The sequence below is a fragment of the Corvus cornix genome, chromosome 3 (genome assembly GCF_000738735.6).
Source record: "Corvus cornix cornix isolate S_Up_H32 chromosome 3, ASM73873v5, whole genome shotgun sequence".
NCBI classification, from domain to species: Eukaryota; Metazoa; Chordata; class Aves; order Passeriformes; family Corvidae; genus Corvus; species Corvus cornix.
In genome coordinates, this window is record NC_047056.1 from 113,821,151 (window position 1) to 113,847,495 (window position 26,345).

Here is a 26,345-nt window from a genome sequence, read left to right on the forward strand (position 1 = left end):
TCCATCAGCATGAGCAGCTTCCTTTCATCCACCGTCACCTCCCAGCTCTTCACAGTGGCCATGAAATCTCTGGCCTCTTGCACTGCACTGTCCAGTTCCTCTCCAAAAATGGTGCCGACGCTCTGATTTGTCAGCGCTTTGTACGCAGCCCTGAGGGCTCTGCTCATCTGACTGACGGACTTAAAATCCCTGCTGTGATTGCACCGGATAACATCCCACACTGGGATCAGCTCAAAGCCGCGGTCGATAACGCACCACGTTGTGTTATCAGACACGAGCCCCGTTTTCCACTGAGGAAGAGAAGCTGTGTCTGGTGGGCCCCCTGTGTTGACCACGTAGAGCTGAATCTCTGTGTGGGAACTCTCTCTGGCTTTTCCCTGGAGAGCCTTGGAGCTGGATTGCAATCCAGGGCCCCCCCACTGGCCCCGAAGCTACCCCAGCTCCTGACAAAGTTCAGAGCTTCAGAGGTTTGTTGCTTCATCTCTTCCTGCTGCTCGGCTCGGAATCCTTCTGTAGACGCCTTCCACCAGAATATCCCCCCAAAGTGGAGGGGACCATGGTTTACGTGGGACCCAAACCTGTTGAAGAACATCTCACACCTACTCACCATGGGGGCCGTGTCTTCTTGAGTGAAGCTCAAAAGCTGCTCCATGTCTTGCAGCTCCTGCAGAGCCGCATCCGAGAGGCGAAGCTGATGCCTTTGGAAGTAGCAGGAGGCCAGAGGGATGTACTGGTACATGGTGGTACAAAAGTAGCTCTGCTCAGAGTGGGACTGGTGGATGTTCTGTGACTGTGAGGAGCTGCTGCGATCTACACTTCCTTGCAGAAGAACCCTCCAGAAGACGGCTTTGGCAGAAACGCTGATGCTGAACCCCAGCTGCTCCATGGACTTGGTGAAATTGGATTCTGCCGCAGAGGAGGAGAACTCCTTCCTCTCAAGCAGCGATCCTTGCTCCGGACCAGAGAGCTGGAATCCCTCAGGAACCCTGAGGAGCTGCTCTCGCTTTGCCAGCACATCTTCAGGTCTGCTGGTTCTGTAGATGCCCTGCAGGGCCAGTCCCCCTGACGCGCGGCTCAGCACCTCCGTGTCGGGGATGTGCTCCGTCCTGCCTGCTGACAACTCCTGCTGCTCCAGCTGCTTGTGGATGCTCTCCAGCATATCCGCCAAGGGCTTCTTTGGCGATGGCCAGAACTCTTTTGGAATTTCCATGGCTTTCCACAGAGTCTCTGCTTTCTCTCTCAGAGCATCCTGGCTGTGGCTGCGGCTCTTGAGCATTTCTGTCAGATCATTTAGGGCTTGTTTGGCCACTTCTTGTCTCTGCTTTGTCTTTTCCAAGTGCTCCTTCTGCACCTCTTCAGTGGTTGTTTTGTCATCTTTTATTTTCAGGAGTTTCTGGAGTGCCTTTTTCTCCCAGGGGTGCCGTGCTGCACACTCCAGCTTGAGGTAGTCTTTATATTCCAGATGTTGCAGGGCTTCTCTGCACTCAATTCCCAGGACCTGCGACACCTTGGGCACCCAGTATCCAGCATCCAGTCCTTCCTTCTGAAATGCCTTTGCCAGCTGTGCCTTGGCATCCCCCTCTTGCGTGTCCTCCTGCGAAGCCATGGCTGTGGAGGAAGAAAAGAGACTGTCCCTAAGCTGTGTTGTCAGAGGCCCCAGCCTCCTGGCAGAGGCTCTGCAGCAGCTGCGGCCCTGGGGATTGCTCCCACCCGGCTGCTGGAGCCCAGCCTGCGATGGCACAAGAGCCAGGGTCTCCTTCCCAGCACACTGGATGTGCCTGTTGCTTTCCTGTTTGCAGGATCAACCCTGAAGCTGAGTGTGTATCCCACAGACAACACAGACACGCACACACACACAGACACACACAGACACACACAGACACAGACAGAAACACACAGACACACACAGAAACACAGACAGACACACACAGACACACACAGACACACACAGACACACACACAGACACACACAGACACACAGACACACAGACACAGACAGACACACAGACACACAGACACAGACAGACACACAGACACACACAGACACACACAGACACAGACACACACACACAGACACACAGACACACACAGACACACACAGACACACACAGACACACACAGAACACACACAGACACGCACACAGAGTCACTCGGCCACACACCCTGCCCTGGGCAAGATGCTGCCTTCACCATCACCCCCATCCTCCCAGCAGGACTCCTCAATTCACAAGTGCAGACAGCCGGGGGCATTCCTGGCTCCCTCGAGCACTGGCACAGCCCCTCTGCCCATCCAACAGCCCTGCCTGCATCCTGCACCCTCTGCCCAGCCCCACGGCTGCCCTGCTCGCTGGCTGGCCCAGCCTGCTGCTCCCAGCACCCGCAGGCAGCGCTCACACACTCCCCCCACGGGCACCCCACGCTCCCCAGACACGCTGTCCCCACGCCCGGCACGGCCACACGAGCTCTGACCTGTGCTCCTGCTGCAGCTGCCGGCGCGCAGCCCCTCCCTCGCCCCACACTCGCCTGTTCCCAGGAGCTGCTTCCTGGCACACCCAGGGGCTCATTGCAGTGCAGGGGAAAAATCTACAACTTCAGGCTGCTCAGGGGTGAGTTACAGAGGGCCCCGGGAAACAGTTGTGGAGGATGCTGGCGTCCTGTCTTGGGGATGGTTCTTATCCCATAGCCAGTTTGGTTGTGGTTTTGTTTCATGTCTGGAGTTGTCACTGTCTGTCCTCCCCCCACCCAACTCAGGAATATCACAATGGCTGAAGGGTGGCCTGGGATCTGCGGGGGGTTGGGGGCCAGGGGCCGCTCTTCCTTCCAGTTGGGGCAATCAACACGGCGGCCATGCGGCGCAGTGGGTCTGACCTGAGATCCTGCTGCCCTATGCGTTTTTTCTTTTTTTCCCCTCTTGGCTTTTTCTTGCTTCAGCACTGTCACCAGGGCTGGCCAGCTTGCTTCTCTGCTCCTCTGCTGCTTGGGAGCCCAGAGCCAGTGTGTGCTGTGCCGAGACCCGGGAGCACCGCCCACCCCCACCAGGCCATTCCCCTGGCATAGCAGTCTGACCTCAGGACCAGCCCTGGCAGGTGAGCTGTGCAAAGGAGCAATTCCCCACCAGCCACCGCTGTTTCTGCCACTGCTTTGGGGTTTTTTGCTACACTTCGATTCAGGGCCCCAGGTCTGCTCACCTCTGCTCTTCCCGCCCGCCACTCTGGGGTTCCTGCTACGGTCCAGCTCACCACCCAGAGTGGTACCGAGACCGGCTGCTCCCTGTGGGTTGTGCAGGGGAAGCCATCTCTTCTCTCCCCTCTCCCCTGAGCCGCCATTGCGGTGTGGCGAGGCAGCTGAGCTCGCGCCACAGCGCCCCCTGCAGGCGTGGAGGAACCATCGCCCCTGCCCTGCCCAGCCGGGAGCCACCATCGCCCTGCCGGCCGTGAGCGGAACTGCAGCCATGGCCTGGCACCACCAGCGCCCCTGCCGGCCGTGAGCGGAACTGCAGCCATGGCCTGGCACCACCATCGCCCCTGCTGGCCGTGAGCGGAGCCTCAGCCATGGCCTGGCACCACCATCGCCCCTGCCGGCCGTGAGCGGAGCCTCAGCCATGGCCTGGCACCACCATCACCCCTGCCGGCCGTGAGCGGAGCCTCAGCCATGGCCTGGCACCACCCTCACCCCTGCCGGCCGTGAGCAGAACTGCAGCCATGGCCTGGCGCCACCATCGCCCTGCTGGCCGTGAGCGCAGCCTCAGCCATGGCCTGGCACCACCATCGCCCTGCCGGCCGTGAGCGAACTGCAGCCATGGCCTGGCACCACCATCGCCCCTGCCGGCCGTGAGCGGAGCCTCAGCCATGGCCTGGCACCACCATCGCCCCTGCCGGCCGTGAGCAGAAATGCACAAGAGGGGCGGTCGCCTGATGGGTGAGACAAGGCTATGATTGGGTTTCTGGTTTTTTTGTTGCTGCTGCTGCTGTTGTTTGTTTGTCTTGGTATATAGGTATAGTCTAGGAAATACCTGTTGTTCCTTTTCCCATATCTTTGCCTGAAAGCCCCGTAATTTCAAAGTTAGAAATAATTTGGAGAGAAGAGGGTCATATTCTCATTTCCAGGAAGGTTCCGCCTTCCTTGGGCAGACACCTGTCTTTTTAAACTACTACAGGTTCATCAGTGCTGGTCACTTTTTTTTGAAAAATCCCAGAAAGACAAGGCAGTCGCTGGTCACAGGCACAATGGGCTCAGGACGGGAAACTCCTGCTCATCACCCTAAATTTCCTTTTACAACACATTAACCCATGGAGCTGATCAATGACAACCAGTTTAATCTGAGCTTTTTGGATTCAGTAAAGCTTTTGATCCTGCCTCTCCCAGGATCCTGGTGTGTCCCTTCCAACTCAGGCCATTCCATCATTCCATGATTCTCACCCTAACAGAGCTGCTGCCCTCCCTGCCTTTAAACCTTTGGGGGTTTTGACACTGTCACACAAGCCTGAGAATTGTCCCAGTCTCCATTCACTTGGATATTGGAGAGATTTATTCCATGCACAAAACCTTCCTGACATTCAGCTTCTGTCCGACCAAGGCCACGAGACTCTTACCAGCACAGGTATCGATGCGAGGGGCTTGGACTCAGGTACAGATCTGAGGGCTCCTGCACCCTCCCAGAGCCTTCAGGGACAGCTTTCCCTCAGGGTCCATGGAGATTTGAGCAATCTGGGCAAGGGCTGTGGGCTCTGATTCCCTCACCCACCTCACAGCAGATGCTCCCGTTGCTCCAAGCCTTGGTTTCCCAGTGGACACCGGCAGCCGAGGGCCCCAGCTCAGGGGACACAGCACAGCAGCAGTGGCAGGCCTGGGACACACAGCGGGATGAGGAGAAGAAGATGGGAACCACCTTGAGAACTCAGGAGGAAGAGCACTGGCAAGGAAAGGCTCGAAATCCTAAAGGAGAAGAGCAGAGAGACAGGAGAAGGCAACCCATCAATGTGGAGGTTTAATTCCAGGGAGCCCTGGAGGGCCAACCTTCTCCTCCACTGGGGATTGCCCAGGCAGCAAAGACTCCTCAGGGCCCTTTTGGGGAGCTGACACGAGCAGGGTTTCACCTGGGACCTGCATCCCTGTTCCCCCACCAGAAGGAAGCTGGACATGCTGGAGAGGCAATGCCAGGCACAGACACAAGAGGGGAAGAGAATGGATTGAGAGCAGCCCTGAGGAGAAGGACTTGGGGGTGCTGATGGGTGAGAGGCTGTCCAGGGAACATCTGTGCTCTCGGGGCAGGAGACAAGGTGTGCAGGGGGCAGAGGCCAGGGAACAGCACTGACAGTGGGGCAGCCCCGTCCCACCACTGCCCACATCCCACAGCTGCTGCTGGGGGAAGCTCAGGCCCCCGGAGAGGGGGAGAAGCAGCGCTGGGCTTGGATCCCAGCAGGCACTGAGCCCCCACCAGCAGCTCGTGTGCTCCCACCAGCAGGATGGGGACAGGACGGGGAAAGCAAAAGCAGGAAAAAATGCTGGCTCGAGATAAGGGCAGTTCAGCAGCAGAGGAAAGGTGGGTGTCCTGGCAGAGCACAGGAGGGACTTTGGACACCAATTGTTTTCTTTGGGCACATGTCCAGCTGCTCCCCGGGCAGCAGAGCCTTAGTTCGGGACGGCTGCTCGGGAAGGGAACTGCTGGCTCAGAGCCACTGCTGTAGCTTGTCCACTCGGGCCAATTGTCCCAGCCCTGTCCCCTCCCAAATTCTCTCCCATTCGGGCGCTGCCAGCGCTGGTTCAGGTTTAGGAGCCGCGGGCTGCCCTGGGCAACTTTAACTCCAGCCCAGCCACACCCTGAAGCAGCCCCCAGGCACCCTTGGCGGTCCCGCACGGCTTCCATTGCTGCAGGAATAGGGAAAAAGCCCCATGCAAGTGTGCCAGTGCCCGCAGAGAGGCACTGAACACATGCAGGGGATAACTCGGGATCGGCTTCCTCCTTGGAAGCAAACGAGGGAAGCAGCAAGGCTGGCAGCATCGCCTGCCATGGGAATGCCTGCAGCCCGTTTCACGGGAACAGCCCCCCGAGAGTGTTTTCCCCAGCCCTGCCCCAGGGAAAGGGGCTCTGGGAGCGCCTTTGAGGGGCTGCCGCAGGGAGCAGAGCGCTCTGGGCGGTGACGCTTAGACTGGAAGAGAGGAGAATGCCACCCTCCCTGCATGGGGAGGAAAAGGTAGAGCTGTAGCCCCGGGTGCCCGGACAGAGCAGGATGTCCCGTGCCTGCCCCTCAGCACCGCGAAGCTGCCCTGCTCCCGAAGGGGGCCAGGAACCCCCCCAGCATCAGCCCCAGGACGGCGCCCGGCCCCCATCGCTCCGGCCTTCAGGGCAGCGCAGCCACCCGGCCCCACCGCGGCGCTGGCGGTGCCCGGGCCGGGCAGGGCCGGCCCCGCCCGCGGGGAGCGTTTCCCGGCCGGGCACGGGCAGACGGCAGGGAAGGGGCTCCGCAAGGGATCTGTGCCCGGCCAGCCCCGCTGGCAGCTCCCGGGCCAGGCTTTGCGCCTCCGCAGACCTCACTCTGCCCCTCCATCCCCCCGCATCCCTCCTCCTTCCCCCGCCGCTCCGCTCCCACCCCTCTGACCCCGGCCCCCTCCCAGCTCAGCCCCCGCAGCGCTCACGGCTCCCCCGAGCTCCCCCAAACCGGCTGCCAGCAAAGGCGGCTTCCTCCAGCCCCCGCTCGGAGCAGACACCACCCGCCCGCTGCCCTCGGACCCCTCTTCTCCTGCCCGGCCATCTCCCCAGACACGGCCAAACACAGGCAACAGGAGGCAGGAGCCCAACAAGATCCCGCTCCGGGCTGCTCCCGCCTCCCAGCCCCACAGCCCATCCCCAGGTCCTACCGTCCCCCTCCGGACCCGCAGCTCCCGGGCTGGGGATGGCCCGACCCTGCCCCTCTTTTTATCCGGCTCCCGCCTCCCCGGTGGGTGTTGCTCCTCCTGTTAGAGGTGGTGAGGTGCGGTGCCGGTTTCCTGGAAATCATGTTTTTTACTGCAGCAGAGTGTGGAAGTGAAACTGGGGCGCTGCTGCCTGGTTTGGGGTGAAGGTCAGCAGGAGGTGAGCAGTAACTGGGCCACATGGCTGGAAATCTCCTAACCTACTCCTCTTACTCTGGATCATCAAATCCCAGACTGGTTTAGGTGGGAAGAGACTAAATCTGTCTCATTCCACCCCCTGCCATGGGGAGGGACACCTTCCACAAGCCCAGAGTACTCAAAGCCCTGTCCAGCCTGCCCTTGGACACTGCCAGGGATCCAGGGGCAGCCACAGCTTCCCTGGGCACCCTGTGCCAGGGCCTGCTCACCCTCCCAGGGAACAACTCCTTCCCAATATCCCATCCAGCCCCTGCCCTCTGGCACTGGGAAGCCATTTCCCCTTTGTCCTGGCACAGCAGGCCCCTGTCCCAAGTTCCTCTCCAGCTCTCCTAGAACCCCTTTAGGCACTGGAAGGGGGTCCAAAGTCTCCCTGGAGCCTTCTCGAGGCTTCACATTCCCAACTCTCCCAGCCTGGCTCCAGAGCAGAGGGGCTCCAGCCCTTGGAGCATCTCCCTGGCCTCCTCTGGACTCACTCCAGCAGCTCCATGTCCCTCTCATGCCAGGAGCTGCAGAGGTGGACTCAGTGCTCCTCCTGCCTCCATAGGAAGGGCTGACGGCAGCCAGACCTCGGAACAGGATGGAGCTGAGGAGGGGAGGGATGGGGGGAGCTGCTTGTTGGTGCGATTACATCAGCTCCATGCCCTGAACAACCCAGGGACACGGAGACAACCTTCAGACACATCAGCCTACACCACCTGAGCCCACACAGGCTGGGGAAGTTCCCTGGGCTGGAGCAAGGCCAAAAGAAGGAAGATGGGAAACGGGGACCCACAGCACAGCTCCTGCAGCCAGAGCCGTCCCAGCAAACCCACAGAGGATCCATTAATAATACCCCAGGGACAATAGGGTTGATTCCCTGTGCTCGAGGGCTGCAGCTCCCACCATGTTTTCCAGTGCAGCAAGTGAGCACAAAGCGTGCCAGCACCAAGGATCTGGGATGCCAGGCCACTCCCGAAATCTCCCTCTGCTTTTGTGGTAGAAGAGGCTGATGCTCTGGCAGGGGGTTCCTCCTCCTCCTGCAGCACCGACACAAGGCTGTGGGACCCCCTGGAGCAGGAAGCCACGGGGCTGGAGCAAAACACCCTGGGTTTGGGGAGGCAGACATGAGAGGAGGAACACCAGCAGTGGGATGTTCTGTCATGGTTTGACATGGGCCCAACACCAGGCACCCACAAGAGTCGCTCATTCACCCTCCCCTGCCACAGCTGGGCAGCGGAGAGGGAAAATAATTAACAAACACTTAATGAGTGAGATAAGGACAGGGAGAAACACTTCAAGGGCAAAACAGGCTCAACTTAAGGTTGCAAAGTGAATTTATTACTAACAGAATCAGAGAAGGACAATGAGAAGTAAAATAAGCCCTTAAAACACCTTCTCCCCCCAGTCCCTCCCTCCTTCCCCCCAAAAGCGCAGGGAGACAGGGCACGGGGGTTTGGTCAGTTCACCACCGAGACTTCCTTCTGCTGCTCTGGGAGAGGATTCCTTCCCCTGTGAGGCCGTGGGCTCCCTCCCACGGGAGACAGTTCTCCTGAACTTCTCCAGCGTGGGTTCACTCTCACGATCAGCAGCCACACCACACCTGCTGCAGCGTGAGCCCCTCCCACAGGCACACAGCCCTCCCAAAACTGCTTCAACGTGACTCTCTCTTTCCACGGTGTGCAGTCCTCCAAGACAAGGATGCTCTAGCCTGGAAGCAGAGGCCTCTCTCTCCACCGGTTCTTGCACTGGATCACAGCCTCCTCCAGGCATCCACCCATTCTGGCCCAGGCACCTCCCCCAGGGGCTGCAGGTGGATCTCTGCACCCCCTGTGGATCCCCAGGGGCTGCAGGGGCACAGCTTCTTCACCAGGGTCTTCACCATGGCCTGCAGAGGAATCTCGGCTCCAGCACCTGGAGCACCTCCTCCCCCTCCTTCTTCACTGACATTGTTGTCACCATGTTGTTTTCCCTGAGGTGTTCTTACCTCCTCCTCGCCTCTGGCTGGAAGAAAAAACTGTGCACCTTTGTTTTGATTTTCTTCTTAAATATGTCATCACAGAGGTGTTATCAACCTCTCTCATTGGCCGAGCCTTGGCCAGCAGCATGTCCATCTTCAGAGCCATCAGCCATTGGCTCTGCTGGACATGGTGGAAGCTTCCAGCAGCTTCTCACAGGAGCCATCTTTGTGGCCCCCCTGCTACCAAAAACCAGGCTGTGCGAAACCAATACATGTTCCCAGGTGTTGGAGCAGTCTGAGGACTGTCAGGAAAATTAATCCACAAACACCAGAGGTTTATGTCCAAAAAGGAGACAGAGGAGTCCTGTAACTTTATTCGAATAAAGGGAGAGGTCGTGGGCATTTCCCATGGGGTGTCTCAAATTGTTAAGAGGACACAGCCTCCTTTTTATTCTAATTTTCCGGCCGCATTTCCCTCTTTCTTTCCCCACTGGTTGAGGTACTTGAGAGGTACAGATTTTCCCAAATCACTTAATATAAACCCCCTTTCTACTGTGTACCCCCCTGCCCCCCCCCCCCCCCCATTCTTTTCCTCGTGTCTCTGTTCTTTTTCTCTAAATCCAGGGATTAGCACAGTCTTGAGTGAGTAACAGTCTGTGTCAATTAATGGAATTCCTATGGAAGTTATGGTTCCTCCCATTGCTTCTTTCACCTCTCAGTATCTGGCTTTATCTACCATCGGGCCCACAGTTTGTTTGTAAAGACACTTCCTTCTCATTCCTTTCAGGACCCAGCACAGAGCCAGCAGTGGGGCAGGGCACACCCTCCCCCCTGCACACACACATGCGTGCACATGTGAAAGCACACACAGACACAGAGGTGCACCCCATGTGCTCACACACATGAGCACACCCACAGCACAGGAGCTTTTCCCAGCGTTCCCTGGAGCAGAGGCCATGGCCTCCAGCCCCTGACCGCGTCTCTTGGCTGCTCCTGGCAACCTGAGGCTGTCAGCTTGCCACAATGTCCCATGTCCCACTGCTTCCATGGCCATGCCCAGGGGCAGGAAAGGGGTCAGGAGAAGTGATTGATTTCCATGGAACTGAGCTCGGAGCCAAGGAATGTGCCTGAGTGAAATTCCCACTCCAGTTCTTCGGGCTTTGGTTGGGCTCTGAATGTTCCTTGAATCTCCTGGGCCTGGGCAGAGCTGGGGCTCCAGGCTCTCTGGGGGCACGGCTGTCACCCACAAGGCCACTGCCGGTGCCACCACGGCCAGACGGCAGCGCTGCATTCCCTCCCACCTGACACACCAGCACCGCAGAGTCTCCTCCCGGACCCCCTCCCTTTCCATGGCCATCAGCCCCATCTGTCCTTGGGGCACAGTGGCTCTCACCCTCCCAGCCAGCCCCACTGGCAGCTCTCAGGCCAGGCTTGGAGCCTCTGCAGACTTCAGTCTGCCCCTCCATCCCCCCGCATCCCTCCTCCTTCCCCCGCCACTCACAATGAAAGGGTTAAAATCATTGTACTTGGGCATGCTTTGGTGTACTGGGGATAGAATAAGATACATTGTAATCAATGTAGAAGCTAGCTGAGTAACTTGGCAAGAGATAGGGAACAAAGCTTGCCGAAATGAAGGACAGAGCTTGCTAAAACCAGGAGAGAAACTGCTGAAACAGTTGACAAGAGACTACGCATGCCTAGGAAAGAAAGGTGAAAAGTGCAAAGTGAGGAAGAAGATGCAGCCTTCATCAAACGACCACCAGCACAACCACCAGGGAGCCCTGCGCCTGCGCTCCGTGTGTGCTAATGAAAACAATGAGTTCCAAGAAACAGTTTGCATAACCCCACCTTTCTAGGGAAAACAATGAATATGCATAAACTGTAACCATATATTGTAATTTGCTCTGTGCCTGGGGGGTATGTGTTAGGAGGAGTGATCCCAGCACACCCAGCATGCTGAATAAAGCAAATACCGGCTTCTTGGGCTTTGTCTCGGAAGTGTCTCTTGGCCTGGTTTGGGGCGATTCAACTGGCGACCCAGATGGGACCCTAACTCTGCTCGGCTGCCGGATCCGTGGGTAAGCAGACCTCCCAGTTGCAACCCTGAGTTCTCAGGGGAAGCTCAGCTGTCCTTTGGCTTATGGTGGGAACAGAGAAGGACCATCTGCACCAAATTAAGGTATTTGCTGTTTTTGTTAAGCAGAAATACCCGCGGGTCTGGGGTGCAAGTCCCCAAGGGTAGGTTGAAAGCCCCGAGGAGACTCAGTCTCCCAAAATTAGTACTAGGCAAAAAAAAAAGGTACCTTTAAGGAACAGGGGGTTGGACCCCACTCTTAGAGGAGCTGGAGGCCCCAAGGGTAAGAGTCCCTGCTGCTGTATTAGGGGTTGCAGGCCCCAGGGGTTGGACCCCACTGTCGTGCTGTTATTTTGTTCTGTCTTGTTGCTTTTTACTGCTGCGTTATTGTGGTATTTACTGTGGAATCACTGCTATTGTCTTTTGTTGTGTTGCCATTTTACTGTGGGTCTTTTTTTTCTTTTTTTCTGCGGCTTCCACTGTGGAATGAGTGAGAGTGAAAAAGAGTGAAAGAGATGTGCTGTGCAAGGAGTGAATGAGTATAAATCATATAAACCGGTGCAACGAGTGAATGAGTATAAATCATATAAACCATTTGTTTGGGGTTCAACCTTGTTATCTGGAGGGAGGTGGATTGTCTTATTGGAGGGGAAAGATTTTAGCTTTGGACTAGGAACATTCAGATCCCCAACATGATATAAATACAACACCACCAGGTTACACAGTACCACCAGGGTTTTTCCTTGAAATTCCTTGTTTGTAGTGGAGTAGGAATTTTGAGGCTTGGACTTAGTGTGATTGTGTTCATTGTCAGAGAAGATAGTATTGTACATCTACTAAGAGAGATACACAGTGCCATAAATGGTGGGAAAATGAGCTCACTTTTAGGCTAGGGAGAGAAGGGATTCAATAGCCACTAGACAGGAGCACAGAAAGGAGTTGGCAAGATTGGCAGAGGATAAGGGCAGTGTGGCCAAGGAGAGCAAGGGAACCTGAAAAGGCAATCATTATTTCCCTAGTGTGTGGGAGAAAGGACTCGGTTCCCCGGACCTGGGAAGTCTTAGAGAAGGATTGGGAGAAAGTGTGTAGGTCAGAGGCAGGTTTGATTGGCAGAAGGAGAAAAGGAGAAGGAGACCATGGGATCGTCAGTAAGCAAGGAGATAACACAGCAAAGTCCATTAGGGTGTGTGTTGGCACTTTGGAAGGAGCTAGGAGGAATCCCAAGGGGAACTTTGAAAAAGAGCACCCTGATTAAGTCCTGTAATCAATGGTGGCCACTGCATAAATTAGATGATGGTGAAAAGTGGCCAGAGAATGGGACCCTAAACTATGACACCCTACTCCAGTTAATGTTATTTTTAAAGAGGGAGAACAAATAGGATGATGTTTTACGCCGACTGCTTCTTTACTTTAAGACACAAACCAAAGTGACAGAAGCAGCGTGGCATTAATTTAGCACCACAGGACACGACAGTCCTGTTGTTAGAAAAAGAAGCAAAAGGAAAAAGCCACATGAAGAGGTGTTGCTCCTCATGCAGTATAGGACAAAGATGCTTAAAACTTAAGGCTGAAAGAGAGCAAGACCCCCTGATGCCCAAGGACTGTTAGCATATTGGCTGTTAGAAATCAAGATGTTGATTGGGAGGATATAAATTTAATGCTATCAGAGTTAACTGAGACAGAAAAAGCAGCTGTAGTATCTGCAACAAAAACACACGTGCAGGGACAAATAGCCACTGGAATACTATACAGGAATGTAGGTAACGTTTTCCCTACCACAGATCCACATTGGGACCCAAATGATCCACAAACACGTCCATTTTTGGTTGGATACAGGAAATTAGTGACAAAAACACTGCATCCTGTAATGGCCAATCCTTACACTTTACTTACAAAATTACAACATGACTGGGTGTGGTTTTCAGTTTTAGATTTAAAGGATGCTTTCTTTAAACTGCCATTAGCTGAAAGCAGTCAGGAAATTTTTGCTTTTGAATGGGAGAACCCTAAAACAGCGAGAAAGAGCCAACTTACATGGACTATATTGCCACAAGGGTTTAAGAATAGCCCCACAGTCTTTGGTGATCAATTAGCCAAAGAATTAGAGACCTGGATACCACCACCTGGAGAGGCTACACTTCTGCAATACTTTGATGATTTGTTAGTTGCCACCAAAACTCAGGAGGATTGTAAGGCATGGACTGTAAACCTCCTGAATATCCTAGGACTAAGTGGTTACAGAGTATCTCCCGAGAAAGCATGACTCATTCTCGAACCAGTTACACATCTTGGATACGAATTGGCAAGAGGAGAAAGAGCCCTGGGTAACGACAGGAAAGAGGCAATCTGCCAAATACCCCAGCCAACTACAATCAAAGAATTAAAACCTTTCTGGGAATGACAGGATGGTGTAGATTGTGGTTTTACAACTATGGATTAATTGTGAAACCTTTATACCAACTCCGAAAAGAGACCGGGGGAACTCACCTATGCTGGACACCAGAGACTAATAATGCATTTGTAACTCTGAAACGTGAGTTGATGCAAGCTCCAGCATTGGGCATACCAGATGTCACTAAACCTTTTCTGTTGTTCTCACATGAAAGGCAAGGAGCAGCGTTGGGACTTTTGGCACAGAAGCTGGGACCGTACAAAAAGCCAGTGGCTCATTTCTCCAAGCAGCTGGACGTGGTCAGCCAAGGAGAGCCCACCTGCCTGCGTGCAATAGTAGCCGTGACCCTGAACACAGAGGAAGCCCTCAAGTTCACACTGGGCCAGCAGATAACTGTTTTTGTCTCACATACAGTGTCGGCAGTGCTCATACAGGAAATCACTGGTTAACCTCATCTCGCTTTCTCAATATCAGGCTGTCCTAGCAGAATCAGAGGACGTGAGTATCCGAGTAACCAACGTTTTAAATCCAGCAGCTTACCTCCAGGGCGGGGCCGCTGAGGAGCCTGTACAGCATGACTGCATTGAAACCATGGAGGCGGTTTACTCCGGCCACCCAGACTTGAAGGACTCTCCACTAGAAAATGCAGACAACTGGTTCACTGATGAAAGCAGTTATGTCAAGAATGGTAAGTGGTTTGCTGGATATACAATTGCAACCACAGATGCCATCATCGAAGCAAATCTGTTACTTGTGGGGACATAGCTCAAAAGGCTGAAATAATAGCCCTGACTCGAGCTTTGATATTAGCCGAGGGTAAACCTATCAACATTTGGACTGATTCAAGGTATGCTTTTGGGGTGGTACTCGCTCACCAGGCTATTTGGAAAGAAAGGGGTTTATTAACCTCACAGAAGAAAGAAATTAGGCATGCTACTGAAATCTTACAGCTGCTGGAATCAGCCTTAAAACTCTCAAAGCTAGCTGCAATGCATTGTAAGGGACACTCCCAGGGCAGCACCATCCCTGAACTGGGAAATGCTATGGCAGACAAAACAGCAAAGGCAGCAGCCAGTGGGGTTCAGATTCAAGCCCTAGCTATAATCCCTTCTAGCATCCTTATGGGTGGAAAAAAAACCCCACCATACGACACTGATGATTTGAATTGGATACAAGAAGAAAAGGGACAAGAAGGATCAGATGGGTGGGCTAGGATAAAGGATCTCATAGTCATAACCAGAAAACTGCTAAAACTATTTATCCAAAGCAAACATTCTAAAACACACTGGGGAGTTCACGCCTTACATAACCATTTAAAGGAAAAAGTGATAGCATCAGAACTAAAGGAAACAATCGGCGACGTAACTTCCGCTTGTGAAATCTGTCTCAAAAACAACCCTAATATCACTGCGAGGCTAAACACAGGAACTATCCCTAAAGGAGCTTTACCAGGGGATGTGTGGCAAATTGACTTCTCTGAATTACTTAGAAAAGGGGGACGGACACAGGTACCTTTTAGTCCTCACAGACACTTTCTCAGGCTGGCCAGAAGCTTTCCCTTGTAGAACAAATAAGGCTAGAGATGCTGTTAAAGCTGTAGTACAGGAAATTATTCCACAATTTAGGGTGCCCAGGGAAATTAATTCTGGTAGGGGATCACACTTTGTAGCCCAGGTAGTGCAGGGAATAAGCCATCTATTAGGAATGCAAGGGCAGCTACATGGCCATACAGGCCACAGGCAAGTGGACAAGTAGAAAAGATGAATCATTTAATAAAGCAACAATTAGCTAACATTTGTCAAGAAACTAACTCGTATTAGTATCAAGCTTTACCCATGGCTTTGCTGAGAATTAGAGTAAAAGCACGACTCAAAGAGAAATTAAGTCCCTTTGAAATTCTGTATGGGAGACCTTACGGGACAAACGTGGTTCCCAATGATAGTGTGGCTCTGGTGGGGCAGAACTCCTTGATTGATTATGTCAAGCAATTGGGCAGGAAATTGCAATCAATACGAACTGAAGTTCTAAACTGCCAGCCACCACAACCTAATAAGCCATTCCATGATGTAAATCCAGGAGATTGGGTGTATGTTAGGTCTCTTACAAGTGATCCTCTGCAGGAGAAGTGGGAAGGACCACACCTGACCCTGCTGGCAACTCATACAGCTGTAAAGGCACAAGGAAAGCCAACCTGGCTTCATTACTCCAGAGTGAAGAAAGCACCTGAAGATCGATGGGTTGTGTCTGACCAATCACCAGATGGACTACAGCTAAAAGCCACAAATCATGAACAGTTGGTTATGTTTTGTCGCTTTTTAGCAGGTTGCAGGGACTTTTAACGTAAATAATGTGTGGTTTTGTCACATATAATGATTTTACTAAGCATACCTGTGAATGATGGTTTAGCATAGTCAGGAAATGCTTATTTGCAATGGGTAAGGAACTTTACAAGTTCTTTCAATGTTTCTAATTGCTAAATATGCACTGCTGCCCCTCGAGAAAATGGGCAAATTCCACTGTTAGGAATACCTTCCACGAACTGGATGAGAACATTCCAAAAGAAAGGTAAACAAAGGAACTGCACACATAACATTACTGAGAATGAGGGAAAGAGCTTCCAGCTGAGTGATTTGCCCCCAGAATATCATTTTAAAGTAAAAAGTAAGTGCAGGAATGATACTAAGTGTACTACACCACCTGATATTTTTGCTATCTTTCATCAAGATCCTAACTGTACTAACACCATAAATGTGAGTACATTTGATTGTGATTCCCCTTTGTAGAAGTGCCTCAATCATACGTTGTTTAAACAAAGGACACTAACTACACTGCCTTAGGCCGCAACAGGACAGGCCCTCCTTGGTGGGCCAAATGCCCTTTAGAACCTGGATACTGGTGGCTGTGTGGTGAAGGAAAGGCCCAGAAACACTTAAAACTAAAAAAAAACCACTGCTTTGCCAGCTATCTCACCTTAGCCACCTGATATGAACCAAGAAAGAAGTTGGGAGGAACAGTTCAGAGCTATGGAGATGAAATCAGAGGGCCCCAATAACCCCCTAATTTAATAGGGAACAGGCTTCCATAGTTGTGTTTGTGCATTATTTCCAATGTTAGGAATAGTACAGTTAGAAAAAGCAATTGTAAACATTTCAGCTGAGATGGAAATTACAGCTAACTCAACAGCCAATGCACTTAGGTGACTACAGACTGAAATGGAATCTTTGAAAGATGTAGTTTTTCAAAATCGTATGGTATTAGACATGATTATAGCTCAAATAAGAGAAGTTTGTACTTTGGTAAATGCTTGCTGTTGCACTTACATAGATCAAAGCAAACAAATAACCTGAATATTCGCACTATTTGGAAACATACCGAAGTGCTGCATGAGGTCACTAAAGATGACACTGCTTGGTCGGCCAGTTTGTGGAATATGTTTACATCTTGGTTACCTGATTTCTCCTGGCTTAAGCATTTAGTCTTTGTTGCAGTTATGACAGTAGAATGTGTATTAATGTTGTGCATTTGCAGTAATTGCTTACATTGTGCAAGTAGAATTCAAACGCCTATGCACAATGGCGAAAGCATAAGCTTAGGAATAAGGTAGAAAAAAGAACTCTACTGCCAAGAAATGCAGGAGTTGTAAAAGAATTTACAACTTTTCAAGAGAAGGCGGGAATGAAAGGATTAAAATCATTGTACTTGGGCATGCTTTGGTGTACTGGGGATAGAATAAGATAAACTGTAAAATGTAGAAGCTAGCTGAGTAACTTGGCAAGAGATAGGGAGCAAAGCTTGCCGAAATGAAGGACAGAGCTTGCTAAAACCAGGAGAGAAACTGCTGAAACAGCTGACAAGAGACTGCCCATGCCTAGGAAAGAAAGGTGAAAAGTGCAAAGTGAGGAAGAAGATGCAGCCTTCATCAAACGACCACCAGGGAGCCCTGCGCCTGCGCTCCTGTGTGCTAATTATAATAACGAGTTCCGAGAAATAGTTTGCATAACCCCACCTTTTCCAGGGAAAACAATGAATATGCATAAACTGTAACCATATATTGTAATTTGCTCTGTGCCTGGGGGGGGTGTGTTAGGAGGAGTGATCCCAGCACACCCAGCATGCTGAATGAAGCAAACACCGGCTTCTTGGGCTTTGTCTCGGAAGTGTCTCTTGGCCTGGTTTGGGGCGACTCAACGCTCCCACCCCTCTGACCCCGGCCCCCTCCCAGCTCAGCCCCCGCAGCGCTCACGGCTCCCCCGAGCTCCCCCCAAACCGGCTGCCAGCCAAAGGCGGCTTTCCTCCAGCCCCCGCTCGGAGCAGACACCACCCGCCCGCTGCCCTCGGACCCCTCTTCTCCTGCCCGGCCATCTCCCCAGACACGGCCAAACACAGGCAACAGGAGGCAGGAGCCCAACAAGATCCCGCTCCGGGCTGCTCCCGCCTCCCAGCCCCACAGCCCATCCCCAGGTCTACCGTCCCCCTCCGGACCCGCAGCTCCCGGGCTGACAGAAGCCCATCTCAGTCCGTTTTTATCCAGCCCTGGCTCTTAACTCGGTGCTGCTTCCCTTTTATAGCAGCAGCAGAGCAATTCCCGGGAAATCAGGCGTTTTCCTGCAGCAGAATGTGAAAGTGGAACCACTCTTTTGGGGTCAGATGATTTGGATTAGAGCCCAATTTCCGCTCCAGCTGTGGTTTGAGTTGGCTGACGCTCCACTCTCAGCTCTTTGCACAGAGCTCTGACCCTGAACTGCTGTGCTGGTACCTGGAGGGCAGGTGAGGCCCTCAGCCCTTCCTGGGGCTGGTGGCTCCATCAGGAAAAGGAGCAGGGGCAGCAACAGCATCTCTGTTATCGACAGATTGATGCATAAAGTCATCTTTCATAAGTTTCTTTAGTGTTACAGCGTTTGTGAGTTTTCTTCAGCAGTGATAAATTTGTAGTGATCCATAATGTAATGTGGATTTGATTGCTGCTATTGATGACTGCTGGCATTAATTTTGATTGCTGGTGACGTCTGCAATAATTAATATAATATTAATGTAATTATTATTGCTATTGACTGCTGCTATGAATATAATTACTTATAATTACTACTATAATTGACTGCTGCTGTAATTAATTAGTATCACAAGAGTACTGGGATACAACTGATTTTTAATAGTAATATTGTAAACTGTGCTAGTTGGATGCATGTCCAGGTAAATACAGATGGAGAGGGATGTTGGACAAGGGCCTGAAGGGACAGGACACAGAGAATGGCTTCCCAGTGCCAGAGGGCAGGGCTGGATGGGATATTGGGAAGGAATTGTTCCCTGGGAGGGTGGGGAGGAGCTTGGCTGGAATTCCCAGAGCAGCTGGGGCTGCCCTGGATCCCTGGCAGTGTCCAAGGCCTGGTTGGTTGGGGCTTGGAGCCACCTGGGATAGTGGGAGGTGGTCCCTGCCCATGGCAGGGGTGGGATGGGATGGGCTTTAAGGCCCTTTCCCACCCAAACCAGTCCGGGATTCCCTGGGTCACTTCATTAACCCTGGGGACACTTTCCAGAAGGGAATTTGGGGGTGTTTTTGGCAGTGTGTAATAAAGGGGGCAGGGGCTGCAGAGGGGCTCTGTGACCCCCCAGCTGCTGCTTCACAGCTGGGTTCTGCTGGCTGAGAGCTCTTCCTTGCAAAACCTGTTCCCTGGCTGTGCTGGTCCTGCTCCTCTGGCTCGCCCCCCATGCCCAAGGCCCCACCTGCCCCAGAGCATGCCCGGGTTGGCTCCAGGGAGCCGGGGGAGCTCCGAGTCAGTCAGGAGAAGGCAGGGAGAAGGTGTGGGGTCTGTCCTGGCCCCCTGCAGCCCCTGCAGCCCAGCTGGGATTTCCTCCAACAAGGCGGGGAAGCCCTGTGGAGTTGAGGGCTGGAGAAGCAGCTGTGGTAGGGAATGTTCTCTGGAAGGGAGATCCTGCAGGAGCCAGGAGACGTGGCTCAAGGGGAAATCTGAGGCCTGACACCAGCTCAGAGCTGCTCTGTTGGAACACCTGGACATAGCCTCAAGCTGCCTCAACCTGCTGGAAGCTCTTCAGGCATTGGCACAGCTGCCCAGAGGGGTATCCCCATCCCTGGATGGGTTTAAAAGCCATGTGCATGTGGCACTTGTGGACATGGGGCAATGGTGGCCTTGGCAGTGCTGGGGGATGGTTGGACTCAATGGGCTCCGAGGGCTTTCCCAGTCTCTGGGATTCCATGGTGCAGTCCAGGGTGAAGGCACTGGTGTGGAGGAGCATGGGGGCCACGCTGGGATGGCTGTGGAGAGCAGGGAGCAGGGCATCCCGAGGTGCTGTGGACGGGGGGCAGCTGCTGCTGTTCCAGCTGTGCTGTGAGGTGGACACGCTCCTCCACACCCTGGGAGAGCTCTCGGAGCAACGGAGCCCTGGGAACCCTCCTCACCTCCTCCCTCTCTGCGACAGACCCTGGAGGGCCCCGAGTGGGGTGTCCCTGCCCAGCTGCCCCCTGGCCCAGGGCACAGGAACTGGGGAGAGGCAGCAGGAATTCTGAGAGGATGTGCCCAGGAAGCAGCGGGGCAGAGCAGAGAAGGACAAGTGGTGTGGAAAAGCAGCCGAGGGGGTTCCCCACTACCACGAGAACCCAGACGTGAAAGCTGGTTTTTATTGACTGACTGGGACAGTAATATCCTCATTCAAACATCGCTGAGATGGCCTCAGTTCTTCAGTGGGGATCTTGCACACCGGGAGCTGAGAAAGGCGTCTCTGCAGCAGCTGGACACCGCCGAGAGCCGAGGAAAGAGCCCTTCCCCGGGACACACGGCCAGAAGGACTCCAGCCGCAAGAATTACCAAGCCAAACAAAATACGCGGAGGATCCGGCAGGAGACCGGGAGCTCAGACTGTGCCAGAGGAGCCGTGAGCCCCGGGGATGTCCAGCCAGCGCCACCTCGGGCTGGGTGATCTTGGGAAGACGTCTGAGCTGTGGGACACGTCCCAGTCTCTGCCGGAGCCGTGGGAGGGAAGGGCAGGCTCTGCCCCCGGCCCACCCCAGGGCTCTCTGCGGGGCCTGCTGGGGCACCGTGTCCAGCATTCCTGAGGTGGGACGGATCCCTGTGCCGGGGAATGTGACCTCCAGAGCTCCGAGTGGAACGGGGACGGTGCTGGCAGCGGGGACAGGCACGGGGGATGCTCTGTGCCCTCACGCTGGTGGGGCCGGCGCATCCCCAGCTGCTCCAGCCCAGCTCCCTGCTCCATCCTGGATTCTGAACGTCCCTCCAAGGAGCCTTTCTGGAGCCCTCCCGCAGCTCCAGGGATGCAGCCCCAGCTCCCGTCTCCTTCCCCTGATTCCCAGGAAGGCACCAGCCACGACCCCAGTGGGCAGAGGCCGCGGAGACTCCCACAGGAGCCAGCTGGGCACCTCTCCCGGCGCCGGTGAGGGATGCAGAGTCTGGGGATCTGTGCCGTGCTCCAGCCCCACTTCCCTGGGACTAAAGCCTGAGTGGGACCCACAGAGGGGGAATGCAAAGAGGAGGCCCAGCAGCAGCAGCAGCAGCAGCAGGGAGGAGATGCCCCCAGGGCTGCCCAGAGGTCACAGGGAGGAGAAGGACACGGAGCTGGGAAGGTTGTGCCGGGGGCTGGGGACACGGGAGAGGCTCCCACCCTTCACGCTCCCAGCAGCTTCTTGACCATGTATCCCGGCATGCTGTAGAGGAACAGGGCCACCATGATGAGGAGCAGCAGGGCCAGCACAATCTTGATGATGAGCCACTTGTAGCGGGTGCAGATGAGGTATTTGATGGACTTGAGCGGGTTCAGGAACCAGATGAACGACGTGTCCGGGCGGCTGCAGGGGAAACAAACACCCATCGTTAATCCATCGCCAGGGAAGAGAGATTCATGGACCTCAAAGCCCATCCAGTGCCACCCCTGCCATGGGCAGGGACACCTCCCACTGTCCCAGGCTGCTCCCAGCCCCAATGTCCAGCCTGGCCTTGGGCACTGCCAGGGATCCAGGGGCAGCCCCAGCTGCTCTGGGCACCCTGTGCCAGGGCCTGCCCACCCTCCCAGGGAACAATTCCTTCCCAATATCCCATCCAGCCCTGCCCTCTGGCACTGGGAAGCCATTCCCCGTGTCCTGTCCCTCCAGGCCCTTGTCCAAAGCAAAGCAGGAACAGACACCTCTGTGAACACTCCCCAGGGCCCCGTTTCCCCCTCTCCCATACATTTACAGAAGGAGGTTGCCCAGAAGCTGGCCACAAGGCTATCTGCAGACACTTGTTAAGAACCTGACCTCTGGCATCCCACTGCAAGTTTCCACTCAGAAATAGCAGTGCCTGGCTGCAGCTTTCTTGGCAGGAGACATCCCACACCTGGCAGTAACAGAGCGTTGGGGTTTGGCAGGGGATTTTCAATGCATGCATTCAACACTCGTGTTTGAGTGGGAAAATCCACAGGCAGGACTGCACTGCCACAAGGATTTAAAAAATAGCCTCTCAGGTTTGGGGAATCAACTGGCAAACAAATTAGAAGAACAGAGTCCTGTAATCCACGAGGGGCTCTGTTGCAATATGCTGATGGTGTCCTGCTAGGCACTGAAACCAAAGAACAGGACCGAGACCTGACTGTTGAATTGTGAAACTTGTTAAGATTAGATGGTTACAGGGTATTGAGGGAGAAGACCCAAGTGATGAAAAGACTGTGACCTTCCTGGGTTTTGAAATTCTCTGAGGTCAAAGGAAAGTAAGCATGTGCCATGAACGGTGAGGGAATTGCTTGCCTTTCTCAGGATGGTCAGGGAGTGGATCAGTAATTTCAGATTATTGGTCCAGATTTTGTATGGGCCTTTAAAGCTGCCCGTAAAGATTTTATTATATGGACTGATGACACTTGGGCTGCTTTCAAACAATTTAAGAAAACACTAATGAGGGCTCCATCTTCAGGCTTGCCAGATCGCATGAGATCTTCTGAATTATTCCCTTATGCCAAGGACTGCTGTAACCGCTGGACTCTGCCTAGCAGGCTGCAGCTCCCTGAGAGCTCAGCAGGGGTTACCCAGGGCCGTGCGACAGTCACATCCCGGAGTCCATTTCGGACAGCCCCTCGATCTGGCTCCGGCAGCCAGCAGCGTTACAATGCAGTGGTGGTAAAGAAGGCAGAGAAGGGTCTCTCATGAGGGTTTGAGATGGCTTTAATCACATCTCATCCCCACGACGTTCAGAGGTAGAGAGACAACCTGGTCTGGGTGTGGGGTGGTTTTGTCAGGGGCCCAAGGGCGGTCCCTGGGCAGGGCTGGGGTACAGAACAAATAGGGAGAAACCGAGGGAGCGGCCAAGGCTAGGGCAGGGAACAGGGGGAGCAGGAGAAATAGGAAAAGCAGTGGATTAACAGATCCCACGAAGGATGGCCCAGCTGCTTGTGAGCAGTCATGGCTATGGTGCTGTTGATTCAGGAAGCTCCTAAATTGACTCTGGGACAAAGCAGGATGGTCTCTGTGCCACAGGTGGTGATGCCTTTTCCAGGTCTTAAAATCAAGAGGCATACACGGTTAGAAGGGGAAAAGGGATTTTACCTTGGAATTTATTTTTAAGGATCCTTAGGTGCACACGTCCAGGTCATATGCACTGAAATGCACCCCGCCGAGTCTTTCCCTGTGTCTCTGTGTCTCTGTGTCTCCATGTCCCCCCCCAACATTGGATATAACATTATAGGTGTTACTAATTAGCAGATCTGTCAAAGATTCCCCAATGAGAGGCTGGAGTGAGCCCCCCTCCCCAAGGAGCCTTCCCCTGGATGGTTCTATCTTGGTTTACAGAATGTGTTCTGGAGAGGACCTTGGGGTCTGGGGCACACTGATCCCCAGCTACGAAGCTTCTAAAATGTTTAGTCTCTTAGCTTAACAAACAAGTCCAAGAACATAGAGAAAAAGCACTAGGAATACAGAAGTTGTAAAAAGGTATAACAGGGGTATAAAAGAAAAGGCAAAAAATCTTCATGGCATCAATGGCACAGACAGGCTTGGAACAAAAGGGGGGCCACTGCCTGTCTACCAAGGGGTACTTTGGACCTTCAAACCCACCTCTGGTGTTAATCCTGCTGTGTTTCTGTTGTTCACCAAAGTAGAAAGTACTCCAGGACATGATTGCCTACAAACAATCACAGGAGTTTATTCCAGCCGACCGGATTTAAAGGACAGCCCGATAGAGAACCCAGACTGGGAGCTGTACATGGATGGAAGTAGCTTTGTTTGCAATGGAAAACACGTCGGATACTCGGTGATGACCCTGAGCGAGGTCACTGAATCCAAGGCTCCAGCGTTGGGTGTTTCTGTGCCGAAGGATGAACTGGTTGCTTTAACACGGGCATTGGAGCTGGGTGAAAGAAAGTCAACATCTGGATGGATTCTTTTGGTGTAGTGCATGTCCTGGAGAGACAGTGGTTTGTTATCAGCACAAGGTACATCGACCAGACATGGGACACAGATATCACACTTAACTGGAAGCAGCACAAAAACCAGCTGAGGCTGCAATTCTGCGCTGTGGAACGCGCCAGACTGACACTGAAATCGGCTGGATAGAAACTTTCTAACACAGTTTTGAGTATTAGAAAGCAGCTGCTCTTCATTGCAGCACTGGTCATTTGGGGGATCCTTCCTCCGATCCTGACGAGTGTTGGATGAGCAGAGGTTTTCTCATACACGCTGATTGCATATTCATTAGCTACCCCCACATACTTGACTTTATTTGGCATAGTCACTCCCCTTATCAGAAGTCCTTAAATGGATCTTCAGGATCTGTCTTCGAAGTCTGGCGTCCTTTTCACGTGGCTGTTCCTCGAGCCCCGCATTTGAGTAAGGGCAATATTGTTGTTTTACATAACTTCTGCTTTGTCAGCCTTGCAGAGCTGAGCTGGCATTTTCCATGACTTCTCTTTGCCTGAGTTACACCCTTTATCTATTTTCCCACGGCTGTGCTGCTCTCCTGTCCTTATCAAGTCCCCCCTTTGCTTGAGACTACGTTCCTTATGGGAACCAGTGTCTTAATATTTATATTTCGTTTTAGAGTGTAAGGCATTACAACAGCTGCAACACTGAGTCTTGATGCCAGCTAAAACCGTACAGCAATTATTATGGTGACAATTATAAACAGATGTTTTACCGAGTCCAGCTGGGTACCCCTGAAGGAAGTTTGGTCCAGATTTCTTCAACTCCCCAGCAGGTGTCGTCTTGAGCCAAGGGGCTTTGCCCCTTTTGATTCTGGAAGAACATAGCCACGATTTTACTCTGTCCAGTTTCAATGCAGTACAAGTTGCCCATAGAACTTGGAAAGGTCCCTTCCCCTTTGGCTGGAGCGGGGCACTTCCCCAGCCTTTCAAGCAGACCCAATCTCCTGGTGGGAACTCGTGCCCTGGTGTGTCCAATCCCGTCGGTCTGGAGATCTCCACTGCCCGCTGCAAATCCTGTAAGGTTTTACTGAGAGAAATGAGGGAATTATTCAAACCAACCCCTCCTTTTACGTGTGTGTTTCCTGGAATGTGGCTCTTGGTAGGGCCGACCACAGAGCAGCTCACAGGGGCTGATTTTGCTGGTGCCCCATGGCCGAATTCTGACTCGAAGCAGAGCAACAGGGAAGGCTTGGACCCAGGTCAAGGAGGGTTCCTGACATATTTTACCCAGCTGCAATTTGCTTGTAGAATTCATTCACTCCACTTTGCCACTAGCTTGGGGCCTATAAGGAGTATGAAGATCTCAAGCTATTCCCAAGGCTTTCCTAAGCTGTTGTATCCCTTCTGCAGTAACGTGGGAACCTCTGTCTGCTGACATTCCCAAAGGTACCAATCCAGGTGTTATCTGATTCAGCAGTGCTTTAGTCACTTCCCTAACCTGGTTGGTGTGACAAGGGAAGGCTTCTGGCCACCCAGAAAAGGTGTCCACCAGAACTAGGAGGGATTTATACCCCCCTTCTCTGGGCAGTTCAGTAAAACCAATCTGCCAGTGTTCACACGGAACATTTCCAGGTTTTACGGCTCCTGGCATTACTTTATTGGCCTTGTTAGGGCTGTTTCTTTAACGAACTGTACTTTGTTTGATTCTGGATTGTACAATCTGAGTCATTTTAGACGTTAGAGTCATTTTGCAAACATTTCAAAAGTTTTTTCAGGACTCCAATGAGTGCCTTTGTGTTTGTGATCCCCTATTTCACTACAAGATCAGTTCTGGGACTACTTTCTGCCTGGCTGGGGTAACTGCCCAGACTCGTGGATCAAATATTGCTTCTAGGGTTCTGCTGTCCTTATTTACTCCTGCACCGGGCAGGCTCTGGGTTTTTCAGGGGGTCGCAGTGATCTCGGGGCTCCTCCAGCACTATTCCTGCGTGTGTTGCTCAGTCCCCGCTGCTTTGGCCTCGCACGCCATCTCCTCTGCTCCCACAGGCTCCGGGACATCGGCAGGGACATCATCTTCCCTCTGGGGAGAGGGGGAAAGGTGACACCATCCCGCGAGGGGTGCAGCCCCTGCCCACCCCCGCCCGTGCCCCCGGCGCGGGGGATGCTCACCGCCAGCGATGCTCCGCAGCTCCTGGATCTCCTGCTGCAGCCGCAGCCGCAGCAGCTCCCGCAGCAGCTCCCGGCGCCGGCTCCGCGGGGTGACCCCCATGCGCCGCAGGGACCCCTCGGTCAGGCGCAGCAGCGCTCGGCCCGTCAGGGCGTGTTCCCGGGCCAGCTCCGCCAGCCCCCCGGAGCCGCCGTGCGCCGCCAGCCAGGAGCCCACCTCGGCCCCCGACCAACCGCCCCGCCGGGGGAGGAGAGGGGGAGCCGGGCTGTCCCCTCGGGCCCTGCAGCCCCATGGAAGCCACAGGGTCACGCTGC

At 53.6% G+C, this 26,345-nt stretch overlaps 1 protein-coding gene across 1 annotated transcript in view; it reads right to left on the bottom strand.

The window, feature by feature from the left end:
* LOC120411642 (interferon-induced very large GTPase 1-like) overlaps window positions 1–18,114 on the bottom strand; it is an 18,295-nt gene extending 181 nt beyond the window's left edge. Inside the window, exons 1-2 of the mRNA XM_039568618.1 lie at window positions 17,980–18,114; window positions 436–1,608 (exon numbers count right to left, since the gene is read on the bottom strand). Of these exons, the coding sequence (XP_039424552.1) occupies window positions 436–1,606 (1,171 nt within the window). The 5' untranslated portion in view covers window positions 1,607–1,608; window positions 17,980–18,114. The remainder of the gene's footprint in view (window positions 1–435; window positions 1,609–17,979) is intronic.
* Between the last annotated feature and the right edge of the window lie 8,231 nt (window positions 18,115–26,345).